Raw genomic sequence first — 27,072 nt, 5'->3', positions numbered from 1 at the left:
CACAAGGATTTTATGTTGAGCCTGACTCTCACTTCTCACCTTTTCCAGATTGCAGGAGAAGCATGTGAAGGATGAGCAGATTGAGCACTGGAAAAAAATTGTGAAAACACAGGAGGAATTGAAAGATCTTCTTAACAAGGTCAGATGGTGACATTTAGAACAAGATGATGAGCATTGTGTTCCTCAGAAAGTGGCAAAATGCACAAAAATGTCCAAAGAAAAATATCAGAAAGTTGCTATTAATGCTGTTCTTAAAATAGCTCTTTGCTTAAGACCTACTTAGAAACCCTGTTAGGACAAAGGTGTCTCCTGCTTGAGGAGGAGAAAAATTGATTAGGCAGAAAACCCTAAAACATAATACAGGAAAAGAAGAGGACAGACATGATGATTAACAGTGATGTTTCATTGGTTCCCTTAGAGATGCTGATATTGGCTGAGGCTTTTGGGGAGCTATTTAAAAATGTTTACTGTCTTCACATCTGATTGTAGTACAGAAACAGTGGATTAGGCCTACTTCCATTATTTTTGCTCATGGTAAACGACATCTTTACTTTTCTATGGAAGTTTCTCAAATTAAAAACATTTGTGAACAGCTCTCAAATTATTTGGAACATAGTAAGAAATCAGTGATGTTGGGTTTCAGCCAACAGTTTTTGTTGTTTGAGGATTGGTGGTATTTACTCTGGTTTCTTGGAGGTAGAATTGCATATAAGTGATACCTGCCAAAACCAGGAAATCTCTTTAGTATAATGGCATAGTTTGAGGTGAATATCCAGTTTACACAGTAACTTGTTGAAATCTGCTTTTCCTCATTTTTTTTCTTCTTTCTTTCTTCTTTTTCCTGCTCTATCTTAAAAGATGGTGAATTTAAAGGAGAAGATTAAAGAACTTCATCAGCAGTATAAGGAAGCATCAGAAGTGAAGCCACCTCGGGATATTACAGCAGAGTTCCTTGTGAAAAGCAAGCACAGAGATCTGACTGCACTTTGCAAGGTAAAGGATGACATACATATAGTATGTTAGTCTGTTTTCTCAGGACTTCAGCAGCCAGATAAAATTAGCCAATGTAAATGTTTTCCACATCTCTCGCTGTGATCCAGTGCTTTCAAGAGAATGTGATTGACAGTAACTGTGGGTTGTAACACTCATAGGTCCTTTGAGAACTTTTAGCTAGGGAGTACTAAGCTCAGTTTTACGTAAGTCTGCTGGCTCATGTCAGACAGCATGTAATGTTTTGAAGATGAATTTTTATGTCAGATTTGGTCTTTAATACAGCTGAATTTCACAAGAGTCTAGAAATAAAATCTGCGTTTGAAGAGAGATACCTTTTCTCTAAGATAAATAAAGGTGGTTTCTTGAATAAAGACTTCTTTGTATCCAAAGATTATCATGTATAGAGCTCTGTCTTGACAAGCAGAGTTACTTCCCTTCTCTGGGAATATCTTAATGTAGAGATGTGCCTTAAAAAGGAAACCGTAAAAACTGTTGTATCTATGATGGTGACGGACCTGGATGCTAACCCAGGTCAGGTAGAACCAAGAATCATTTTTCAGCTACTTGCTCAACAGAGGATGTATACCTTTATTTGGAAGCTCTGTGTGTGTGTGTGTATGTGTATGTATGTATGTATACAAAAGTAGCGGCTCTTCTATTTTGTAACCAGTGAACAGCTTTGTGCTCCTGTTGCTTTTATTGGACACTCCAAATTATTGTGCCTTGAGGGAAGAATGGCTGTTGCCTTTATACCTAGTTTTACTTATATTTTTTAAAATCAGGAAGAAGCTTGAATTAGATCATGTCTTTGCTTTTTATGTATGATTTATTCTGCTTTGGAAATTTCCATGTTCAATATTAGTTATAAACTTTAAAGAGAGAAAAGAATAGAATAAATAGTTTGTGGAATATGAAGCTCTCAGTACCATAGGAACCCTTAAAATATCAGGAGTGTAATGGACCCTTATGTTCTTCAGTTCCAAGTGTCTAAATTCCTGAAATATCACCAAACTAATCTTTTCTGCAGTGTGACATAGAGCTCTGTATATACACAGAGCAGAAGAGCAAAATATGCTGGATTAAATGTTGAAAAAAATAACAAACTCGATTTAGCTTCCACTAAATCCATGAATTTTCTAGTGATTTCTCTTGAGACTAGGCCCAGTCTGATGCTACATGATGTCTTCAAAGTCCTTTTACATGTAAACTGGTGTTAATATTAGCTTTTAATCTTAATAGGAGTATGATGAATTGGCAGAAACACAAGGAAAGCTGGAAGAGAAATTACAAGAACTTGAAGCCAATCCACCAAGGTAAAGATACAAACTAAAAAGAGAAATACTTAGTAAAGCAGTTATTTTACTACTTTTCCCGAGTTTCAAAATTGCTATGGTATGCTTTTATTATGGGAACTCAAGGGGTTAGAAAGGTACAAGCACGGAGTTTGAGCTCCCTCAGCTTTAGAACTCACCTTGCTCATTTTTAGAAATGACTCAAACAGAAAAGGTGGTTCTGAGCTAGGGTGATTCTGTAGAAATCCTGGCAGTAATCAGTGCCTGATCTCAAAAGGCATTTAAGGTCTTAAATACCTGTCAGTAATGATAGCATACAATTCTACTTTTATTGGCAGAATATTATTATTCTGTGCAATTTTACTAGGTTTTTGTTGTTGTCCTTATGCGTGCTACTTTAACCATTATTTATGTAACCTTTTTTTATTTCTGAAGTTTTTAGCTTCCCTGAACTCTGCTTTAAAAATCTGAATTTGCTGGGTTTTGATACTCAGTTTTCATGAGAGACGTCCAGATGTTGGAAACAGAATCTGTTTGTGTTGTTTTTTAATGCTTTTATTTCTGCACTAAGGAGAGACTCAAAAATCACTTGGGAAGAAATTTTCAGAAGCAATGCGTTCACAATATCTTGTTCTAACAAACTAAATATCTTTGTGTTACATTTGTTTTTTCTAGTGATGTTTATTTGTCATCAAGAGACAGGCAAATACTCGACTGGCATTTTGCAAACCTAGAATTTGCTAATGCTACACCCCTTTCTACGCTTTCACTGAAGCACTGGGACCAGGTAGGTAGTCATTACTCAGCAATCCACTAAAAACTTGAACCGTGTTTAATTCATTCTCATTAAAGTTCGTCAGTGTTAAGAGTTTCTAACTGTTACGTGTGTCTGCTTTTGTGCAGGTACTGAATTCTTATGTGATTATTATTCAATAATGAAATTCCAGACAGCTTTTTGTTAGTGCCAAAACAATCTCTATCGGCACTGTCTGCTGAAAGTTTCCATACTTATTACTTGACTAAAAATCAGAAGAAATTTCACATTTATTTGACTCTCTAAAAAAATTTTTTTTAAAATATTTTCTGCCATTGTGTAGAGTTGTTGATTATTTTCTATTGACTATGGGGACTTCATTATGAATGCATGCTTTTTGTGCCTCTTCATTTTAGGATGATGACTTTGAATTCACAGGCAGTCACTTGACTGTGAGGAATGGATATTCTTGTGTGCCGGTAGCCTTAGCAGAAGGGTTGGATATTAAGTTAAACACAGCGGTTCGACAGGTTCGCTATACAGCATCAGGTACATGAACCCTCCAGGAAACTGCTTTGAGGGAGTATGAGCATAGAAAATAGACTTCAGTGCTTCTGAAAGCAGGTGTGAGGATATTGTAAAACCCCTCCCATTATGTGTTTGGGGTTAAATAAACAGCCATGTTTCTTACTGGGATTGTGTAAGTAGTTGTTAGAGATTTATTAATCTTGAATATTTTTTTGATAATTTCTGTGACTCATTTGACACAATCTTTTTCAGTTGTATTTACTGATCACGTTATTCTCTTTACTTATTTACTTCACTGATTGAAGCATTTGGAGTAAGAGATCTGGAACTGCTTAAGGCTTGGTGCCACAGGACCTGGTATTAGAAGTATAAATGAATGTAATGGAAGGAATATATCTTTTTGTTGTTCTTCAAAACACTGGGCTTGGGAAACTGTCAGCTGGGAGAGCAATGTAATGAGAGGCTCACTCTCTACTTGTTGTTTATTTATGGATATATTTAAATACTGACCTGGATGAACCTTTAGGCTCATCCTAGTAAGGCCATTTTCAGATGCTACCTTAATTGTGTTTTCTGGAATAGAGCTAAATGGCCAGTAACAACTTGCCTACAAGTTGTTATTGTTAGTGTAAAGCTGTCTCCGTAAACAAAGTATTTTCTAATGTGGTTATAGTCATTTCTTTAATTTTTAATCCAATGCTCTTGCCTCCTGCTCTGTTAAACTGTTTTTCTCTCCCCTTTCCAGGCTGTGAAGTAATAGCTGTAAATACCCGATCTACCAGCCAGACCTTCATTTATAAGTGTGATGCTGTACTGTGCACTCTGCCCTTGGGAGTGCTGAAACAGCAGCCTCCAGCAGTTCAGTTTGTGCCACCTCTTCCTGAGTGGAAAACTTCTGCAGTGCAGCGTATGGGATTTGGCAACCTGAACAAGGTACAATGTCACTGGGGAAACTGCAGTAGGCCAGAAGTTGTCATAGATAGAATCTGAAATGTGGGTGAAATATGTCTGGTGGAGGAGAGGAAGAATGCCTTTTCCACAGCTGTTTTGCTAGGGTTTGATGATGAAAATTGTCTGAGGAAGTGTAAAGGCCTCTTGTTGATTTCCGTCACAGGTTTAAAAGAATTAAATTGCAGAAGTAGGTCTGATGGAACTTGTTAACCAGAAAATTGGTAAACTCTGAGAGCACACTAACCTGTGGGAAGGCAGCTGTAGTCATACACCTCTATGTATTATGTATATGCACTATATATTCACCACATTTCCCTTTCATGTTCTGTCCAGTGATAAACATCAATGAGTGTAATTGTCTTTATTTTTATTTCTTCCCTGTGCTCTTCCTAAGTGTTGATACTCTTTCTTTCTAGGTTGTGTTGTGTTTTGATCGTGTCTTCTGGGATCCAAGTGTCAATTTGTTTGGCCATGTTGGGAGCACTACTGCAAGCAGAGGAGAACTTTTCCTCTTTTGGAACCTGTACAAAGGTAGCTGTGGTGCATGTCTGCTTTTGCCAGTGTCTTATTTGTATAGTTTCAGATCTAGGGGAAAAAAAAAAATTAATGCTGTTAGTGTTCACATATGGATATGATAAGAAGATAGTATTTTTAGGAAGACAAATGGAAGCAGAGAACAGCACTGACTGCAGACAGTTCTGTATTAGGTTAGGGCAGCACATAGGTGAGTGCTGGATTCCAGGCTGTGCCTGTTGAATTGCATTACTACTTAGCTACTGTAACACTTGCACTTTTGTAGCTACTTTATTTTCTTGCACCTTGGTGGAGTTGTCCTGTGACCTCTCCATGTTATCCTGGTTGCTTCCATTAAACGTCTGTTTAGTTGCGCTGATATTCTGAAAGTACTTAACTTCCAGTGTTGTCTTAATTATCTACTGTCTACTTTGTCAGGAGGATGCATTGAGTTCTCCAAGAAAAGGGAGATTCATCTTTGCAGCATTTCTGAACTAAAAGCCATTTCTTAGTTCATAAGTGTATGTGAAGTTGAGTTTCTCTCTGGCCACTTGGAACATTGTTTGAGCTCTTCTGCTCTCACTAAGCTCTTGTGCCAATGGGTCTGGCACCCAATTTAGTCTTAGTTTTCAAAACCTCAGCTTCCTGGTTGTTTTCCGAGATGAACCGACAGTTTGAAGCCAGACCTCTTGGGGCTGTCTGTCTAGTCTGGGATGATTTGGTAACTCGTAGATGAGCTCCTTTCATCTGTGACCTCAACTCCTTTCTTGTGACTTTGCTACCCTGGATTTCACACCAAAGTGTGAAATGTAATTTTTTCAGATGTAAGAGGTGCTATTCACTTGTGTATTTTCTTAAGCGGCTGAGTGCAGAACAAGGGAAGGTGCCCAATTCTGCACCTGGGATGGCTCAACCCTGGGTGTATGGACAGAGTGGGGAATGAGATGCTGCAAAGCAGTGCCACAGAAAGCGACCTGAGGGCCATTAGGCACAGCATTGTTGGCAGGGCCAGGAAGGGGATTGTCCTGCTCTGCTCTGCACTGTGGCCTCAGCTTGAAAAGTATTGGCAGTTTTGGTCATCACCATATAAGAAAGACATTAAACTACCAGAGAGTGTCCAAAGGAAGGCAACAAAGATGGCAACAGGCCTTGAGGGGAAGCTGTATGAGGAGCAGTGGAGGCCACGTGGTCTGTTCAGCCTGGAGAAGAGGAGACAGGAGACTCCTCACACTTAAAATTTCCTCAGGAGGGGAAGAGGAGGGGCACACTGATCTCTCCTCTGTGGTGACCAGTGACAGGACCTAAGGGAATGAAGTTGTATCAGGGGAGGTTTAGATTAGATAATAGAAAAAGGTTTTCCCCCAGAGGGTGGTTGGGCACTGGAACGTGCTCCCAAGGGCAGTAGTTACAGCACTAAGCCTGACATAGTTCAAGAAGAACTGGGATAATGCTCTCAGCCATGTGGTGTGACTCTTGGGGATGGTCCTGTGCAGGGCCAGGAGTTGGACTCGATGATCCTTGGGACTCCCTTCCAACTTGACATAGTCTGTGATTTCTTGGGGAGTACAGTGCAGCCTTTAGAGTATTCAACACCAGGGTTTCAGTGGAGCAGACGGGAGGCTTTGTGATTCCTTTGTTCCTCTTGCTGAGCAGTGCTGTTCCAGCTTGATGAGCTGTAGGCCCATCCACATGTTTAAGCTGCATTGTGCCCTAGAGGAAAAGCAAGTTGTGGGGTTTCCAGTTCATTGAATGAATGGCCTTGGTTCTTGTTTTAAGCAGTAAAGTGGCTGTGGCTGTAGACTGGGTCTCAGACTGACAGGCAATTATAGAACTCCTTTTCGGAAAACGCTTAAGTAGCCAAAAGGTACTGCACTGCATGTTTCTACAGCAGGACTTTGCCATTAGGAGTTTTGGTTTATCTGTAGCTGGTGCTGCCACAATAGATTGTCAGGAGATCTCTGCAGTAAGTATACTGGTTTTGTTACTGCCATTTACCAGACGAAAAAGTGTATATATAAGGAGCATTATTAAATGAGTTACTTGTTTTGCAGATGACCAGTGGGCTTTCTTCCATTCTGTCATAAGCAGGCCAGGTTTCTCTGTTAAATGGAAAAAATTGCTGTCCAAGGGAAGTGCCTTTCTAGGCTATTGAATTATTAAAATGTTTGGTAAGATTTTACTGGAGAAATACAAGTAATGAGCCTTGGATAGCAAGGCTGTTCATGTGGCTTTTGTGGCTTTATGATGGCTCTATTATATAGTTAACAAGTAGTGTCGTGGTTTTGGTTTAGATGGAAAGATCATGTCATGTACAAATCAGCTTCACATGCTAAATTCTAAGCCTTCCTTGTCATGAAAAGAGGCAGAGCAGGTAGAAATGAAGCAGAAATGCAGTAAAACCTTATGTTGAAGCACAAGTCAGATGGCTGAAATCGAAAACAACAATTACCATTTCTCATGGATAGTTGGGTGTAGACCTGACTGAACTTGTGTAGCTGCTGTTTATTGCTGTCATAGTCTATTTCTGTAGCCATAGTATTTTGGGAGAGACTTTGTAAACTGAATAGGTTGAAGAAGTTATTAATACAGAAACAAAAGAACCAGAGGTATGTCTGCGTGAACTCTATGGGAGTTCTGTAAAAGTTCTTGGGCTGGCAGAGACCAGTTGACCTCTGAGAAGTGTTTAAAGATACGGGGAGGAATGGATCAGGTGAAAAGACTGCATGTGTCCATACTGGATGACCTGTTATAGCTCAGACAGGAGTCCTCTCAGTGGTTTCAGTCTAGCCCAAGGGTAATGATTGCTGTTAAGACCTGTTGGCTCAGGAACACTGAGCCTGGACTGGAGCAGCTGCCCCAGTGCTGCTGGTGCCTCTTGCTCCACCACACTGTTGGATTGTTGTCGTACCCATGAAGGTGGAGAAACTCTGTCCTCAGGGTGGAGGAATGCCTGGCAGAAATGCTTAGTGTTTTCTGGAAGTTCAGTGTCATTTCAGTCTGTTTTCTTGCCTGACTACTCTGTTTTTCCTAGAGATGAGATAGAGAAAGGACCTCATTTTCGTCATATCTCTGTGGTTACTGATCTCTGGCTAAACCATGTTCTCTGCTTGCTGTTTGGTATCAAGGCTTAGTAAACATCACTGCCTCAAGGAGAGAATTTTTTGGGGAGCAGTGGCACATGCTTATTGTACAAGAAGCTTTTCTCAGCAGCACTTGGGTATTTGCGTAGCAAAATAGTCACTTTTCTGCTCCAGGCTCCTGCCTTTTTGTTACCATCATGAACTAATCCAGGTGACTCGATAACATTTTCAGGTCTAGATAAATGCTAACAAAAAAGGCTGGATTTCCATAAAAATATTTTTGGGGTTGTCTGAATACATGTTTTCACTAAGAAATTCACTGGAAGCTGCATTTTGATTGTGCAGTTGTTCCATCAAGAAAAAATACATTTACTGAACAGTTGCTGGGAAGTTCAGGGATCTTATTGTATCAAGGATAGCAAATGAGGAAAAAATTGATGCTGAAATGACAAAAGAATTTCCCAATGTCTATGGATGATAGGAAATCAGTTTTTTGTTTGTTCCTTCAATTGTTTGAAAGACTGGCCTTAATCTTTTAGAAAATGGAGTTAAACTACAGGAGCCATCCTGTATCTTTTTCTCTAATAAAATGCCTTTAATCCTGCATATTTGTGTCTTAATTGTGTCTTGAGTAGTGTAATTATGTGTGTAGTAACAACTCTTACTAATCTAGCTTCTTCAGAATTTTAAAGGCTGTTGTTTTTAACCAGACTATTTTATTGGGTCTTCCAGCCTGAATATTTGAAGCTGAACTTCACCCCATTGTCTTTAAGGACTTTATAGGAATGTACACCATCCATGTACACATGATTTCCATGCATACCAGGATAGAACAAATTCACTAATCACTTTGGAAATTTGTACAAAAGTTTAAGCCAGATTTTTAGCAGGGACTTTTATTTTCTATTTCAACATGCTTGACATTGGTTTGTAGCTGTAGTATTTTCTTTGATAAATTTAAGAGTTCTTAAATATCTCCAGCAGGAGAAAGATCAACTGTAAGAGTTTTCATTAACTGTGCTGAGGTCTGAGTCACTTGTCTGTTTCTTGCCCTTGGGTTATTTTGGTAGTTCTGCAATACTTACCTAAATTTTCCTTGTCTTTGTGACTGCCAGAAATGAGAGCTTACTCTTACCACAGCTGGCTAGAGGGAAAACAACATCTATTTTGTGTGTATGGTAAATTATATTAATGCTCTTAGCAATGGCTGTCTCATGACAGCTGAGTTACTTGATATCTGTCCATTTTACTTCTGAATTCTTCTCAGAATTGCTGTTTTTCTGGAAATTGTTCTACTGTTCATCGTTTTCACTCCATTGAGGTTATTTAATGTGAATGTGCATTGGCAATGGAGAAGTCTAGATATTTGCATGAAGGAAGTACTTATACTGGTAACTTAACTGCTCTGCTAATGTTAATCATACCTAAATTAGATGGTTTGGAAGGTACTGAATTCCCTGAAATGTAGCATGATTGGCTCTTAAATCCCGGTGGATGCTCCTATGTCAAATAAGCAGTGTCTTCACTGAAAAAATCTTGTCTCTTCTGCATGCTGTACTTCCTGATGTTTTTATTTACTTTTTAATACATCAGTTCTCTTTATAATTCTTAATAGTACCATGGCATATATAAATTCATTTTCTTTTTGTTATATGGACATGATGGTGGAAAATTTAGGACTACTTTTGTTGGATTTGTGTAGTATCTAACCTCATGGCTTAACTGCACAGCCGTGTCTATCCAAGTCCAACTTGTGTTATCAAAATGTTCAATTTCAATAATTCAATTGTTTTTTCTCTCTCCTACCCGCCCCCCCCCCCCCACAGCACCAATTTTGTTGGCCTTGGTAGCAGGAGAAGCAGCAGGGATCATGGAGAATATCAGTGATGATGTCATTGTTGGTCGGTGCCTTGCCATTCTCAAAGGCATATTTGGCAGCAGCGCTGTGCCCCAGGTCAGTACAGGCAGCAGCTCGGGCTGAAGGAGTAGGAAGAGTGCGTTGTCGTCATGTTGATAATGGGAGAAGAAACAGAGGAAACAGTACACACACAGCGGGCGTATGCAGCTATACAAAGTCTGAGTTCCAGTTGAGGATCTACATGCAGGACGGTCTAGTAATATATTGGAAAGACTTAAGGAATTGCCATCAAAGATTTACCTTAGTATGTGTTATCATAGAATATGAATGTGGAGTTCCATCATTAACACTTCTTCCTTATATCGTTGCTATTTGCATTGTTTGTATTTGTCATAAACTGTAGAATTTGCACTGTCTCAACAACTGAAGCTCCTGTCTTGTCTCAGCCTAAAGAGACTGTGGTGTCCCGCTGGCGTGCTGACCCGTGGGCCCGAGGATCGTACTCCTATGTAGCAGCTGGATCCTCTGGAAATGACTATGATTTGATGGCTCAGCCGATTACTCCAGGGCCAGCCATTCCAGGTGCTCCGCAGGTGAGAAATGCCCCAGTTATTTTTAGAAAAACCTCAAAACAGAATGATTTTTCTGAGTAATTTGCATACATATCTAAACAGAAGTTTAGACACTGGCATCTTATGATGAATGATTAAAACCTGTAAAAGAATTATTTTTTCATCCATGAGTTCTGTCATCAGAGGTTTGGTGTCATTTGTTTGCTAAAAAAAGAGCGTTTTTATTCAGAAAGCCAGTTTGGTTATGTCTGAACAGAGTATTTAATGTTATACCTGTGTTTCATACTCCATGTTTTTGTTGTCCATCACCATATGTAAGTGAGTTGTAGTGATTTGAAAGAGGGTAAAGGCCAGAATGAGAAGAACAGGACTCAAAAGGTCTCTTCCCAAATGGGGGGCCAACACAATGAAGGTAAGAGTCATCTCCAGATCATGTTGAGGGAATTAAGTTTGAGAGCAGCAGCCACTCTTGAAAGCACTGCCAGTAAAGGCTGTGTGGCTTTGGCTTTATTTGAGTTCTTGTTCTAATGGAACAAGTCATTAGTACACACAGCTATGAATAAAATTATTCCCTGCAGAATGTAATACATGAACATTTGTTTTTCTCCCACTTTTTATGATTGTGTGGGTAGTTGTTTTAGGTCTCAGTTTAAAGAGAGTCTGCTGATTTAAGTGAATTGTTGAACTTTCTGTTTGTTTACTATGCTAGAGTTCATGTTCCAGGATCAGAAATTATTCTTCCTAAACACGTTGACAGTGTTTGACACGTTTGACAGTTTGTCTGTAGAGTTACGGTTACAGCTTATAAATGCTGTTTCGATACAGCTGGGACATAACCGTCTTCTGCTTCTCTGGCTCTGCAAACATTGCTTATTGAATAGAGCTTTATTTTATTGGTAATTTGTACACAGGTTAAAATAAGTTCAATATGGACTTTCTTAATGTGCACCACCTTTATGATGATGGAGATTGTGGTGTGCTTAGAGGACTTTTAATATTCTTAAAGTATCATTTGCTGCAGAATCTGAAAAAACATGAGCAAACCCTGACAGTGTTCTTTGCTCCCCAGCCCATTCCTCGCCTGTTCTTTGCGGGTGAACACACCATTCGCAACTACCCTGCGACTGTCCACGGCGCATTGCTGAGCGGCCTGAGGGAAGCCGGCCGCATCGCAGACCAGTTCCTGGGGGCCATGTACACACTGCCACGGCAGCCCACGCCAGGCGTGCCCCCCCAGCAGGCTGCCAGCATGTGAGGGAAGCAGGAGGCATCAGAAGAGGAGTGTGAAGCCCACAGTGCTGCTGTTGTGGACCCTGGGATGGAGATACTCAAGTAGTTTGTAGCAGTGTCTGCTGAGAGGGCCCTGAGTTACTGTACAATGCTTGTCTGAGAATGGCCTTACAGAAGCTTGCCAAACCTTTGGCTTGGCAGCCTTTTACAAAATCTTAGAGCTATTTGAAGGGACAGTGTAAACAGAATCCTTTACTGCAAAGCTGGTCAGGGACTTTGACTCTGCAGATACTTCTTGAAAGTCAAAATAGCTGGAAGGTTTTTTAGGGGGTTTGGGGGGGTTTTCTACCTATGTGCATATTTACAATTTGGTAATTGCACAAGGACCTCTAGAAGTTGGTTGCTACAAATAGTAGCTTAGTGTAGAATGTATGTAAACTTTGTGGGGGTTTTTTTATGGTTTTGTTTTGAAGAGTAATATTTTTGATCAATTCTAGTCCTGTCTGGCATTCAAGAATTTGGGGCAACTGTTTGCCTACCAGTAACAGCAAATCACACCTCTCCCAAATGGTCCATTGGCTGCTACATCATCTGCATCCTGCTGTAGAGAGTAACCTGGTATTACTGAGTATGCTAAGCATACTGTTTTATTAAATACTTTCAACAAAAGAAAAAATATTAGTACTTGTTTATATAGAAACAGAGTTGCCTAGACAGTAAGTTAGCTGAAGGACCTATTTCTTTGCTCAGTGTAGGAGTGTACTCTTTACCTCTTGGCTTTGTTTCTGCCAGGCTGATGAAATGATGTTGCAGCTGCCATTATGCTTCTGAAAATAACTTTGGTTTGGCTGCTTTTCCACCTAGTCACCTTATAATTCAGCACATAGAGCCTGCCTTTCATTGCACAGAGCAGTTTTATGTAAGCATTTAGTTATTTTCTCCCTCTCTTCCTTTCCCTATTAGCATTAGACTTACTTCTTTGAACTTTTCTCATCCTGTTTCTGCAGTTTATGCCTGTCTCACCTATCCATGGTCTCTGTTCACACGGACTTTATTGCTTTTCGCTGCTTCTGTTCTCACTCTCTGACCCCATGTCTTCATATGTGCAGTCTGTCCCAACTTCCTTCTGTCTTTGCACCTTCTGTTCTTTGCACCTTCACCAGAGGACTGGTGCCTCCTCTTGTTCCATGCCTGTCCCTCTCCAATTACATTGCCCTTGCTTCTTCCTGAAGAAAATACACACACTCGAGCACGACTGCAGACCTGGCTTGTTTCTGGCTTTGTTGCCTTTGGCCAGACTCTCCATCCTCTGTCATTGTTCCTTCTACTGTTTTCTTGTGTATCCTTCTTCGCAGCTGGAGACCATTCATCCTCCTGACCATGTCTGTTGTCTTCTGGTTGTTTTCTCCTTAGATGTTGAGGTCTGTGAGGGGGTATTTCGATAGCCAGTCCTTTTAACAAGCTATGAGAAAGGGGAGGTTCTGATGTGGCAGGGATATTGGGCTGGGAATGAGACAGATTGGAGGTGTCAAGGACTAAACCCATTGGAAGTAGTTGGATTTGGTGCCATGGGGAGACCCTTTATCCCAAATCCGTTTGAATCAGTGTTATGTTCCCCAGGTCTCTTAACTTTGCAAATGTTGCTACTTGAGCCCTTGATGAGAACTCCACTCATCTTTGTGCCTTCCAGGGACAAGAAAGTTTTGTGATGGTTGGTCAGAGAAATGCCACTGAAGGGGGGCAGGACTTGAAAGTCCAGCAGGGCATGGAGGAGGAGTGTCTGGGGGTGACAGAGTAGATAGAGAGTAATTTGAAAGTCAAGAGTCCCTGCCTTATGTTCGCGTAAAAGCCCATCAGCACAGCTCTCCAGAGAAATCCTGTTCCAGGATGAGAGATGCGTCAGACCTTTAAAATCCAGCAACAACTGAGCTGCTCTTGGCTTCTCTGACTAAGATGGGAAGAGGATCTGAGAAGTGGGGTGCTGTGCAATGTGAGTCTCCATATCTGTGGAGTGGTTAGCAGAATTCCTGATGGTGCTGTCTCTGTCATGAAATCCTGTGTGCTCTAGCAAAGTGTCAAACTCTTAAAAGCACTTCAGTCCCACTGGAAAATAAAATAGTCCTCACTTTAATGTAGCCAAAGTCATCTTTTCCAGACAAGTGTCAGGCCACTTCTGCATGGTCTGAGGTAAGTTTGAGCAGGTATCACTGCAGCTACACTGGCTGTATCTAACTCCTGAATCTGTGCTCAACAACAGAAGCCAGCATTTTCTATAGCTGTCAGTGGTGCAGGATGCAGTTGAGTATGGATGCAGTACTCCATGTGCTGCATTTGCCTTCATTAAGCCTTGCACTGCACACCCCCTCTGATGTTTCCTGTGTGCCCCTCTGCCCAGAGGGGCCGCAATCTCCCTATCTCTGCAGTACCCTGTGCTTGTTTTGGGTCAGCACAGGAAGGAACATGGCTGTTGAGGTGGTAAGGATTTAGAACATCGCTTGCTTGGGTTTCAGGGTATTCAGGTGGGTGTGACCTGCAGGTCCTCATGGCTGAAGTGTGCAGACTACCTGTTGTTGGAAGCAGCTGAGATGCTGCAGCTTTTGAGGAAAACGAAACTCCATTTATTGGCAGCTCACCAGTTATGGAGGTAGCCAGACCATTTGAAGAGGCAGGATAGCCAGGCTGCTCCTGAAAGGACGTCCTGGAAATCTGGTCTGGGATGGGAATGGCTGCAGTTGGTAAGGTCTTGGTAGGCCTGATAGCACTCGGAAAAACTCCTGAGAACATGGAGCTAGTGCAGATGTCATGAAGGAAACAGTAAGGGGTGGTCTTGTCTGAGCCTCACCTCCTTCCAGGAGTCATGTTCAGCTTACCTTGTTTTATCTCATTGCTTAGACTCATAGAAACATTAAAGTTGGAAGAGACCTGGAACATCATCCAGCCCTACTGTCCACCCAGCACTGCCACTGTAACCCCATAGTCACTAAAACATCACCCAGCGCCAGATCCCGATGCCTCTTGAACACTTCCAGGGGTGGTGCTTCCACCACCTCCTTGGGCAGCCCTTTCCAGTGCCTGACAGTGAGAACATTTTTTCTAATACTTCATCTGAATCTCCACTGTCTCAGCTTAAGGCCATTTCCTCCTGTCCTCTCACTGCAGGCACAGCAGATGAGACCAGCACCCACCTCACTACAACCTCTTGGGGAGTTGTAGAGAGCGATGTCATCCCCCTGAGCCTCCTCTAGGCTAAACAAATCCAGTTCTTCATAAGACATGTTTTTCTAGAGCCTTCACAAGCCTTGTTGTCCTTCTCTGCTCACGCTCCAGCACCTAAATGTCCTTTTGGAAGTGAGGGGCCCAGAACTGATCACAGTACTCATGGTGTGGCCTCACCAAGGCCGAGTGCAGGGGCAGAGTCCCTTCCCTGGCCCTGCTGGGTACACTGTTCTTGATACAGGCCAACATGCCAAGATTTACCCTGTGTCTGTCCTTGTCAGAGGGATATTGGTTTATTCTCCCCAGCACCATGATGGTGGTGATTAGCCCCAGGTATGCAGAGGCATTGCCCAAGGTGAGAGAAGTGCTGGGCCCCAGTCAGGATCAGTAAGGGTTCGTGTTGGGCATGTTCTCTGACAGCAGCTGCCGAAGTAAAGGGCTCATGCTGCCAGGGTGGGCTTTTAAAGAAGGGAAGGGTAGTCCCATGTGCCTGAGTACACAAGCATTGCTAAGGACAATGGAAGGTATTTGTCTGGCCCATTGGGAGGTCCTTGGGCTGGAGGGATGTGTTTGCCTTTGTTTCCATGTTATAGGGAGGCCATGGTCTGTCGGCAAGATCTACCTGATGCTTCTTGGCGTAAGAGTGGCTGGGAACTGAGGTCATGCAGGTGAGTCGAGAGAGGCCTTGGACCAGGTTAGGTGATTCTCCCAGCTGAGCTCTGTAATGGCAAAGCCTCAGCCTCTGATATTTTCATTTGTTTCCTCCTGCCCAGGCTGTGTTCCTGCTTGTGCCTTGACTGTTTCAGCAGGTCAGTGTCCTCCACCCTTCCCCCTCACTTCACCCAGGCTTCTGAGGCCTGTCAGATGCTGGATTGAATCTGTAGCGGGCTGAGAAGGAACAGGCCTTCCCTTCCCTGTGGAGTCAAGGCTACCACCTGATAAGAGCACAACTGCTTTATTTGGTGTTTTGGAGGGGAAATAGCTGTGGCTGCTGTGCCTGACTTGGTGCCATCTGTGAGCTTTGCACAGTGTGGAACAGTCTTTGGGGACTGAAGAGTTTGCATATCCTTAAGCCTTGTTTTCATAACCTGATGACACTACACAGAATTCCGGTTCAAGTTGAGCGCAGTGTGCAGCTGGTCCGGCAGGAACTGAGTTCTCTCAGCAATGCCTGCCACTGACCAGCTGTGTTGTGGCTGGCTTCAGGTGTGTGGTGCTTACAGTCCCTGTGCCAGCTGACTCCTATCACACGTGTGTGGCAGTTGTGGTGTGGGGCAGAAAGTCTGACCCCGGTCTGGGAGGGTTAAGATGATCAGATCTGACCACAGATCAGACTGGGCTATAGGTGAAGCCCTGCCAGTTGAGTCAGCTCTCAGAGCAATAGCAAAGCAGCTGGGGGACTTCGCAGGGGTTGGGATGCAGCCCAGAGGAGCCCCTCGAGGACAGTAGCCTGCTTGGGAGAGTGAAAGCATGTTCTGGGTTACCCTTGTAATATCTTCAGCATTCTTAACTCAGATCATATGAATTCCACTGGACATAATGAATCTGTATTCAAATGTTGGCAGAGCTTTAATTGGTTTATTTAGTTTAACTGGTTTATAAAGTAAGTCTTGTTTGACTATATCATTTGTCTCAATTTTGTAAGCCTGTACAAATCTTTATTGACGTCCTGCCAATTTGCCAGCTGCAAATTGTTATAGAGGCGGTGCTGGGCCTCTCTTCTTCTGGAAATGGAAAGGCTGAAGGAGAAGGGTTTTGACCCCCACAGCATCATATAGAATAGATAATGTCGAGGAAACAAAGGAGATAGGAGAAGCAGAGGAGCTGTATGTGCATCCCCGGGCATGCATCATGCAGGCACAGGGGAGCTTGAAGAAGCAGCTGGAGATAGAGGTGTTAAATGAGAACTGAAAAGAGAAAGAGAGCAGACATCTGTTAGAACAAAAGATGGAAATTGTGCTGGCACCAGCAACAAAACACAGCTTTGTCCAAATCATGAAATTAATCACAGGTGCAGAGCCCAAGGAGTGGAATGGGAACACCTGGGCAGATCCTGAAAAATAGTTTGGAAGGAGATTAAACTGGAGGAAAGGGATGTGCAACCCCTTAAGATGGGATGGTCCATGGATCCCTATGGCACCCATCCATCTGTGCAGCCCCAGGGGTGGGACCAGGATTTGGTCAGCAGTGGGCTAAATGCCCACACAGACATGGGGAAACAAATGGAATGTTTCTTCGGAGAGTTTGGAGGCTGCTGGGGGTAAGATCAGATGTTAAGTGATGAAGTGAGTGGATTTTGCAGAAATGTCCAGAAATGTTTTTGAGTGACAGACCAGAGAGTGACCAGTGAATAATGTCTTGAGTAACATACTGGGCTGGGGATGAGGACTGCAAGGAAAGAGGAGAGCCTGTTACTGTTAAAGTGAGAGCTGTACTGGAGCTGGCAGCAGGGGGACAAAAGAGTGCCACAGCCATACCAGTGGACCCCAACCACCTTAAATCTCTTGTTAGAGGGCTACTGGACATGGGAAAGGATTCAGGGCCATACAGTATGATCAGCAAACCACTTGGCCTCCACCCACACTTTCCCTGACTTGGGCAGATGATGCACAGCCCAGTTACCCACAGGTCAGAGGGCTGGTATGGGCAGTGGGGCTGGCAGAATAGGAGGTCCCAACAGGCCAGTGGGAAACCTCTCCCTGAGCAAGTCCCCAGCTCCTAACAGCCTCACCTCGATGAGTCAGAGCTGATGAAGCCCACCCAGGGGAGGAACGACCCCTCCCTCAGGAAAGGCCCAAGCACTGGGAGCTCCTGACTGAATTTACACACCCTACAGGCAAGGGGCAGAGCTGTTAGAAGGAACAATGAGGGGCCAGAAGGACAGGGTTGACACTTCCTCCAGCCATGTGCCGTTAACCCTTTTGCATCTTTGTGACAGGACCTGAAGGAGTTAAAAGAAAGGGAAGCTGAAGTCTCAGGTTCAGGCTGCCTGATCTATTTTGTGAATTTTTGCCAATAGTCTGCTGATAAGGAATGTCACAAGCATCCCTGTGAATATGCTTAGAATTTCGAATTGATACAGGGGCCCAAATAAAAAGCAGGTGGAGAATTAGGAATTACACTGTCAAAGAAAAGCTTTAAATATAGTGGAGATAATGGGTGTAGCCAAAAAATGTCTGTTCACCTGAACTCAGCTCTGGCTGCCTGGGGAAAAGAGACTCATGGTTGTGAAGGTGGCACAGAGCTCTCATATGGGGAGTTTACTAGAATTTGACAGGCTAGCAGGCAAGCAGCAGTACAGCAGAGTGAGACAATGGCCTAGTCAAAGGTCATGCTGATGTCCTGTGTCACAGTTGGGATTTGTATTTCTGACATCCAGACATCATTGCCAATAACTGAAATCTTTGGGTTCTCATAATTTCCCCAGCAGAGTTTTGTCCTACTGGGCTGCTGACAGGTGACACCTCCATACCTGATAATCAAAGGGGTCAATTCCCATTGGTAACACACGTGGGACAACCCATCCTGTTGAAATCACCGTCTACTGTCTTTGTGTCTGTGATCCTGCAAACCCCAGAGGCTTTTGAGTCCTGGCAAGCCCTAGAGGGTAGTGGGAAGAGCCACCCCATTAATGCCTGATGGATTAACTCTGAACCCAGTTTCGAAGGTTTGAGGCCTGGTTTTGTTTTCTTACAGGACAGGGAGCTGTGGGTTGCCCTAATGCTCTTGCTGGTGACAGTACTGGCTGCCATCAACAGCCAGGACCTAATGACAATGTGGTAGCAAAGAGAATAGTAGCCCAAATGATTTGCCCAAATGATGAATTTAACCTTACCCTAAAAGAAGGGGTTCACCTACCCCTAAATCAGCAGAGGACCTCTCACTTATTTTTGTACAAGATGTTAATGTGTTATTAGCTCTTGAACTTAGAAACAATATAACAGCTGTAGTTGGGCAGTTGAAGGAGCTGGGGAAGGACTATGCCCATATTAGCTGTAGCTGGTCACCAGGTGTGGTAAACAGCAGCTCAGTGTGGGATACAGGATGCTATTCCATCTTTCTATCTGCTGACAGAGATGGGCTCAAGTTGGAAGGTACTGAACCGTGTTCCAGTATCCTGAGGTGAACTCTGTGTGTAGTGCCTGGTGGTATACTGCTGACCACTTGTTGGCAGTACATGAAACCACTGAATGCCTCGTGGTGTGTTAAACACCCCAAAGGAGACGGAAACAATCATCCCAGGACATGTAACTGGAATGCCAATGCTTGTCCTTAAAACTTAACAGGGGCCAGGAGAACCCACAATGCTAGCTGGGATGAGAGGAATGATAGGACATGCCCAGCCTGGAAATCCCTGCTTTAGACCTGCCATCAGATGTAGCAACATAAGTAAAATGCCTTTGTTATGGTTGTATCTTTCTGCCCGGAAAGAAAATCAGCACAGAGCTGGCTCCTGGTGTGGTAATGCTGTCTGGCTGTGACCTTCTGCCTTAACCTGCACCAGAACTGGTGACTCTCTTTGTCCATGCTCATGGCAAACATCCACTGCTCCTAGAACCCTTCACATAGCATAGGCCTGCCCTGACAGACACCTGTATTCTCGATTATATCCACCTCTTTTGGGATTAGCCTGTAATTTGTCTTTTCCCTCTCTATGGCCCGTCTTTGAGAAAGGGTCCATGTCCCACAAGTGGTGGGAATGCATTCCAAGAAACCAGCAGAGGAGGTGGCAGGAAGCTTCAGTACACATAGGATGGTGGTTGGAATCAATATTTGGACTGGGAATAATTTGGATTTATTATTTGTCGCAATTTTGTAAGCCTCTGCTACAAGAACTTGAAAACAATTGTGTATGTTCATCTATGCAACTGCTGAAAGCAAGGGAAGTGAGTCTGGGTTTCAGACCCTTGGATTGAAAAGCATCGTCAGTAATGACGATAACAATGATAAGAACACCAGGAAGCTGATACAAGGAAGGCTGCTGGGAACACGAGGGACTGGATACAGGCAGGCAGTCTGCCCTGTGCCAGTGAGAAGCAATGCTGCACACTAAAAGCATCCAGAGGTCAGTGGGACTGGCTCCAGAGCTGCTGGGCATTCCCCGCCTCTCTACAGGGCTCTGAAGATTAGGCATGTTCAGATTGGGGTGGTGGTAATGGTGTTGAGCAGCTGTTTACAAGGTCAGGAATCGGAGTGAATGGGAGCTGCCAGCTGCCTCTGCAGCTCTGCATGTGATTCTGGAGGTAAATGTGCAACACTGCTTGACCTTCTGTGAGCAGCTAATCAGGAACCCAGGGCAGGAGGCACTGACGAGCTGGGCATGGGCAACACACAAGGTCTGGCTCAACATCTCATCAATAAAGATGATTTACAGCAGCAGCCTTCTCACAGGTGCGACTGAAGCAAAGAGGTTTGCAGCTGGAGTAGTGGGGGTATATCTGTAGGCAACAGGAGGACTACCTAAACCCACTGAAGCAAGCATATGTGACTGATCAAAAAGATCAGAGTAAAAAAAAAAGGTTTTGGAAAAAGTGAAGTTTTCTGGCTATTAAGCAGCAATGCCATGGTGGGTGACCACTGGTCCAATACGCATCCTACATTGTCCCCATGTAGCAGTGGTGAGCCTGGTCTTGAATCACAATGCAAAGAAACCCTCTGGTATGGGCTAGAGCTGTTTGCATGGAATAGACTTAAAGCAGATGTGGCAGCTTTGGAGAATAACACCACTGACACATTTACAGATCTCTGCTGCTCTTAGCAGGCCAGCCACAGCAGTGTTGTAGCTACAGGTAAACAACTACCTCTTTAATGATGTTCAGTAGCTGCCTGTGTGAGCTGGGACAGAAAGGGCTCAGCTAAGCCAAATTTAATTTTCTTAGACAAATATTTAACAGATGGTGTCTCTGTAGGACTTCACCTTGCATTAATGAGCTCTACCCAGGGAGCAGCAGCTCAAGTGACAGCTACAGATGACTCCTAAACTGTCCATCCATAATAATAATGCATTTTATAAAGCTTCTGAAAACATGTCCAGTTTTGCAACCAGAATAAACCAGATACAAGGCAAAGAATTTTTTCTATAAAATGTGGTGCACCCCTTGAAAATCAATGTATTTCAAATTATAGTCACAGAGGCTCATCCTGTATGTGACAGCTGCTAATTGTATCTGTGTTAACTACCTGCATATTGCAAACAGCTGGAAACCATGAAGGAGACTTTGTCACTTTTACTGCCTCTGTATCCTCCAGCATTGTCCGGGAGGTGACCAATGTATCCTGGTTCCATTACATAAATACTGCAGAGTGAAAGAACTCTAACCAAGTGGTGACTTGTTTCACTCTGTAGTAATGCCCTTCCTCCCCCCATTCTCAGCAATGCCATGTCCAGCTCAGCTAGCCTCAGTGGAGAGTGGCTGTGTACATCTTGATGTGCTGTGTATGCACAATCCCTGCCTAAAAAGCAGCCTGGAATGGGTGTGTGAGATCTGTCTCAACAAAGGCAGAACTCAACAAAGTGCAAGGTGCTCAGCTCCAGCACTGAATCCATCCTGCAGCGTGCAGGCACACGCACACGCAAACACACACACACACACACTGCTGCCTCAGTGCCTCTCCCAGGGGCAGCAGCACTCCCAAGCAATTGGGCGCTGCTGTAAACAGGGCTCAGCTGTAAACACCACATCACACCCATGTAAAAAAAGAGTGTTTATTGGTTATATAGTGTAGCACTGACAATGTTTGAGTCAGGAGAGACATGCAGGTAAGTGTGTGTTTACATTTGGCATGCAGACTAAGAGCACTGTGTCACTGGAAGGAGGTGAGCACCATCTGTATCCACTGCATGGGCAGCCTCGGAAGGAAAGCGCTGGCTTTCCTCTACTCAGCATGCTGAGACAGGGCAAGTTTTAAGAGGGTGGAATACTGCTGATAGCTCTATTGGACACAAAGTTTATTTTAGGGAAAAAGGCAATACTGCAACCCTGGAAAATCTGCTTAACTTGGATGAACCTGTGATTATGAAAAGATTTCTTGCATTATTTGTCTTCTAACTAAGCTGCCCCACCCAAATATATGTTCACAAATACAAAAAAATAGATTTATTCTCTTAAAAATACATTCCATGCAGCCTGGAATGCTGCTTCCCCAAAGCAGGAGCCAGCACTGCACGTAGGGCAGCCCAGGAGGATGATCCTTTGGGCCTTGGGTTCTGATCATTGGAGGCATCTGCGAACAATGGCTTCGTGTTCTGTTGCACGCAGCACAGCCTGCGGGAGGCTGGCCTAGAGCAGCGCCTGATTGCTTCAACAGTGTGCAAAGGTGGCAGAGATGAGGTCTACTATGTTAGAGATGACACCAATGTGACTATTGCTTCCATCTGTAGCTAGGAAATTGCTTGTGTCAAGTGTCTCTTGAAGCACCAAGGCACATTGCTCTGCCCGGTGCTTCCTGCCCTTTTCCCTTGCTGGAGGTCCTGTCCGCAGGAGGGCCACGGGGCTACACTGCAGAGCACCACTGGGCGCGTGCCCAAGCTGTTACCCTCACACCTCCCGAGGAGCTGGAGAGGCAGCTCTGCAGGCTGCAGAAGTGTTTCCAGACACGAAGGAAGCCATTCCATGAAGCAGCGAGCTGCTGGCCCCTCAGACTGGAGCCAGCCCATCTGGGGAAAGCACTGGCTCTCCAAAAGGGACCAGCAGCTGGGGTTCCTTGGGACCAGCATACACTGACACACTTCCTCTGTACAGCAAATACATTTACAACTTTGGAATTACCCAAGGGCTCGATGCATGGCCTTATGCATCATCAAGCCTACTGAGAAGCCTGTTATATTTATATGCTAAAATTACAAATACTTCTTCAGTGATGGCAATATTTACACATATACTCTATTTTACAGCTGTTCCAAAAATTGTGCAATTTGAGTAAACACATTGTGTTTCCTGAAGTCATTGCTATAAGGTTAATAATACAATCAGCTCCTATTGCACTCATTGACTAGAGGGCATGGCCCCTTTCCATCTAGGTAAGGTTTTCTTTCTCAGATTTAGTCTCAGCTACAGTAAAAACAACCAGTGTGCAGTTACCAAGTGACATCTGTGTCCAGTATTTACAAGCAGTGAAACTGAGTCTAGAGCAGGAGTTCTACTGTAAAATATTGAACAAATAACTGAGGCAGCTGGAGAAAGGAGAGACATCATCTGTGAGAAGCACCTGAAGACAGCAGACAGTGCCAGCAGCGCTGTGTTGCTGGGGCAATAGCTGGAGCTAAGCCAGCTGAGCAGCAGGGTAAAGCCCTCCGGTTGCTCAGGCAAATCCTGGTCCCGACTGACAGAAGGAGAAAACCCAACAGCTATTGCTGCTGGTGGTTCTTCCCTTGCACTTCAGACATGAGGCTGTGTTTTTGGGGTGAGCAGTGGGATTGAAAAGCTGATGGGGTAAGCCAGTGTTTTGTGGGTAGGCACAGGGAAGCCTGCGTTCACCCCAAATGTTGAATCACAAGGATGGCAGAGATTTCCTTGCCAGGACTGAAACCACTTCCCTTAGAAGGTTCTTTGGGAGCACCATGCTAAGCCACATCCATGCCAACAACGTGAGAAGGAGAAAGCTGGTGATGTGTAGGGATGTCCTGTGGTATGTGGGCCCATGTCCTGCAGCAGGATGGGGCTGGGACTGTGAGGAAAGACATTCAGTCAGTGCCTGAAGTGATCCTTGTCCTCCTCGGTATGTATGTGCTGTCCAGCAGTTTGTACAAGCCACAAGTCCTGGGCAGCAGTGACCTAGGGCAGGGGGAGCCCCACAACATGCTGGGTTTCTGGAGGTGGAACAGCAATGCCCAGCAGTGGTCCTCTCACAGCAACTGCGACTGGTACAGGTTATACAGCTGGAGAGCTGCTTAGCAGCAGGTTTGGGAATGTGCACAGGGAATCCCTGTGACATGTGAAGAGGCAGGTACATGCCAAGATGCCTCCCAGCTGCTCCCAGGTTAAGCAAGGCGTAAGGCATTTGGGCCTTAAATCTGAGGCAGCAGATTAAGTTTGGAAGGGCACACAAAAAGAAGGGGGGCAGAGGCAGCACCATGTGGTGGGCAGGGTCAGCAGCCCCACAGAGCAGTGCTGAGCTGGGCACTGCTGGGAAGGCTATGGGGCCAGATCTGCTGTGGGCAGGGAGCAGGGCACACGGGGGCAAGGGATGTTGCTGCTGCTCAGGCAATCCATCTGGTTTTGCGTGGTGGCGGTGAACCTGACATACAGTGAGTGCTGAGCAGAGCACGATGCTCAGGAAGGATACAGCCATTGCACAAGACTGTTACATCCACTGTAGTTTCAGACTGCACAATCCACAAGGATTTCCAATCCTTCCTGATAAACATGGGGCAGGGGGAGGCAGTTCAGAAGACTGAATTTAGCTTTGGAATTTCACTTTCTTTCATTTTTCATTTGGAGTTTGAGTTTAAAATTTTTTCCCCATTATCTCATTCTACTAGCACTGCTATGTCAATGATAAGAGAGAGCAGCTGATACAATTTATTTTAATATAATTTAAAGATTATTAGAGCTTCCACTCAGTACTAATTTAAAAGCATTATCTTTTTATCTTGTTATGCAAGTTGACACATATGTCATGACATGTAAAAGAATAAAATGAAGGGCTAAAAATATACACTTGGGCAAACATCTTTAAAATTTCAAAAAGAAACACTTTTTTTCAAAAATAATTTTTCCCTTCCTCCAAACAATTTTTATAAAAAAAATAATCATGTCACTGAAACATATCCCTTTTATATAAATGTTTTCACAGGTATTTTGCAACCAGCTCTATTTTTTTTTTAATTCATTTTCTTCTCAGAATTGAGCGGTATATTTCCCAGACCAGGGAGGAGCTACGGCACAGGAAGGTGAAGTACAGGCAGTCAGATGGCTGTGGTAGCTGCTCCTCTGGAGGTGGGATATGGGAACAAGTGTGGGGTGCAACTCAGACATGAAAGCTATTGGAGTGCAGCTCTTCCCACAGCACCTCTGAAACAGATCAGGGACCTTTTCTGTCTAGAGCATTATCTTTGTCCCACTGCAGAGAGGGACAGGCAGCAGGAAACACTGGGGGGAGTCAGTGGTGTTTGTGTAGGGGCCAGCCCAGCAGCTGGGGCATGAGATGGAAAGGAAGGACTGTCCAAGCCCTGTCTGTGCAATCGCCTTGCTCAGGACAGATGCTGCTCCAGCACCTGAGCACCTCCTGGAGCTGTGGCGACCATGTCTGCCCGACAACACTGATGGGGACAAACACCTCTGTGTTTGAAGCAGTCTCTGACCATACCTGGGTTCCAGACATGGCAGATGGGGGATGAAGCACAGATCAAGGCTACTGTAGATCAGCTTAGGGTCCAGAGCATCTGTCTCCACCCTGTTTTGGGAAGGAACAAGGACATTCTGCTTGTCTATGAGGAAAAGCACTTGTTTCTTTTTCTCTTAGGGCTCAACTGCCTTGCACAAGCCACAGAATTGTTGTCTTCAGAGTGTGACACACATAAAGCTTTGGGTAAATGACACCCTGGTCCCAGGCAGCAGGAGGTGTTGCTGCTGTGTTGGTTTGGCTCAGTGGATGACTTCTTGGTGATCTCAACTGGTGATGAATAGATCATGCAAAGCTTGTTGCAGAGACTGACAGTGATAGGGAACCAACTCCTTCTAAACAACATTTTCTGCTCTCCTTCCCTCTCAATGTGTAAAGTAACTAGTGGGGAACAGTCTCCGCTTGCCGAGAGACAAAGGGTGCTGGAAACACAGGTACTGAGATGACCACTACCCCAGCCAACAAGGGTGTATTAGGAGAATGCAAACTCTCCATATGAATTGAAAGCTTTCAATTGTGGTGGACAGCTGTCATGGGCTGGTGGATGTAGTCACAGGGACACTGCTGGGATCTTGTGTGAATGCAAGTGAATAACAAGAAGCTCTCTCTTGTCCAAGGAGTACCATTGTTCAGAGAGACTAGGTAGTCAGAGTTTCCATATGGAGACAGACCTATCATCCTACAGGGAAGATTAAGATTGCAGGTACAGAGATGACAAGTGGGAGTCCCCTGAGCAAAGTCTCTGCAGCTGCCTCTTCAGCAATGATGAAAAAGAATTCACTGGTAAAGCTCCTGTACCTTTCAAATCGCATTACAAAACTGGTTTCAGGCTAGTTGAAGCCTCTGGAGAGGTTACAAACAGGTGTGATGCCCGTGAGCTTGGTACTATCCTGCCTCTTGCTTCACCATGTTCACTGAGAAGAAGGGAATGCAGCTCATCTCCGAGATGTCCGGCAGGCCCGGGAAGCACCCTGTAAGAGACAACCCGCAAGATCACAGACTGCCCATGCCCCGCAGCTGTCCCTGGAGCATTTCTGCCCTGCAGACAAGGAATGCAATTGCCCTTGGCAACCATCCCAAATCCCACCAGGATTACAGTCCCATGGTGGGGTGGGGGAGAGCAGTGACAGGATGAGTTTGGAAGACAGAGGCTCTCTCAGCTGGGAGTAAGCCCAAAGCAAAGGGACCTGGCCCCTGCCTCATGTAGGCTGAGGCTGTAAGCTTTTTTCATGTTGTAATGTACCCATCTCCACACGCAGCATTTGAGTCTTGGAAGTGAGAAACACCTGACAACAGAGGAGCTGGAGCACACCTTGTGTCACATTCAAGCTCCTGCTACAGTCGGTGGAGGTCTGGGCAAGACAGAAGACCCAAATGATGGTCTGCATGTTACGGGGATGACTTTACCAAAGTTTTTATTTGCTGTTGACCCAGTCTGTGCAAAGGAAGCACAGCACAGCCTCAGATACAGGAGTCTGCACCTGGTCAGATGAATGTAATTGTGGGTTATACCTTTTGATGACCACACAGAGTATTGCTGGGTTGCCTCTTTCCTCAGCTACCAAAAAGGACAGTGTCAGTTCATTACTCTCTGCTGCAAACACTACCTTTCCTTAAACACCAGTCTGTAAAGCTCAACTGGGACCATGGCCCTCTGGGATCTTAATTTTGTACCACTCACCATAAGGTATGACTCTGTAGGGCAACTCAGCTGCCTCCCTGCAGTCCTGCTGTTCTCATA

General features: G+C 44.3%; 2 protein-coding genes across 7 annotated transcripts in view; one reads left to right on the top strand and one right to left on the bottom strand.

The window, feature by feature from the left end:
* KDM1A (lysine demethylase 1A) overlaps positions 1-13,902 on the top strand; it is a 40,214-nt gene extending 26,312 nt beyond the window's left edge. For both annotated transcript variants that reach the window (XM_048326890.1, XM_048326889.1), the window contains 10 exons: positions 49-139; positions 859-993; positions 2,233-2,306; positions 2,961-3,072; positions 3,456-3,588; positions 4,313-4,500; positions 4,935-5,049; positions 9,938-10,065; positions 10,416-10,562; positions 11,611-13,902. In XM_048326890.1, coding sequence (XP_048182847.1) covers positions 49-139; positions 859-993; positions 2,233-2,306; positions 2,961-3,072; positions 3,456-3,588; positions 4,313-4,500; positions 4,935-5,049; positions 9,938-10,065; positions 10,416-10,562; positions 11,611-11,796 — 1,309 coding nt within the window. In that variant the 3' untranslated portion in view covers positions 11,797-13,902. The remainder of the gene's footprint in view (positions 1-48; positions 140-858; positions 994-2,232; positions 2,307-2,960; positions 3,073-3,455; positions 3,589-4,312; positions 4,501-4,934; positions 5,050-9,937; positions 10,066-10,415; positions 10,563-11,610) is intronic.
* Positions 13,903-24,485: 10,583 nt separating this feature from the next.
* The window catches only part of LUZP1 (leucine zipper protein 1), a 37,772-nt gene continuing 35,185 nt past the window's right edge, over positions 24,486-27,072 (bottom strand). For all 5 annotated transcript variants that reach the window (XM_048326888.1, XM_048326883.1, XM_048326886.1 and 2 more), the window contains one exon: positions 24,486-26,302. In XM_048326888.1, coding sequence (XP_048182845.1) covers positions 26,267-26,302 — 36 coding nt within the window. In that variant the 3' untranslated portion in view covers positions 24,486-26,266. The remainder of the gene's footprint in view (positions 26,303-27,072) is intronic.

Source organism: Corvus hawaiiensis, chromosome 23 (assembly GCF_020740725.1).
Source record: "Corvus hawaiiensis isolate bCorHaw1 chromosome 23, bCorHaw1.pri.cur, whole genome shotgun sequence".
NCBI classification, from domain to species: Eukaryota; Metazoa; Chordata; class Aves; order Passeriformes; family Corvidae; genus Corvus; species Corvus hawaiiensis.
This window is presented reverse-complemented; position numbering and strand designations above follow the sequence as displayed.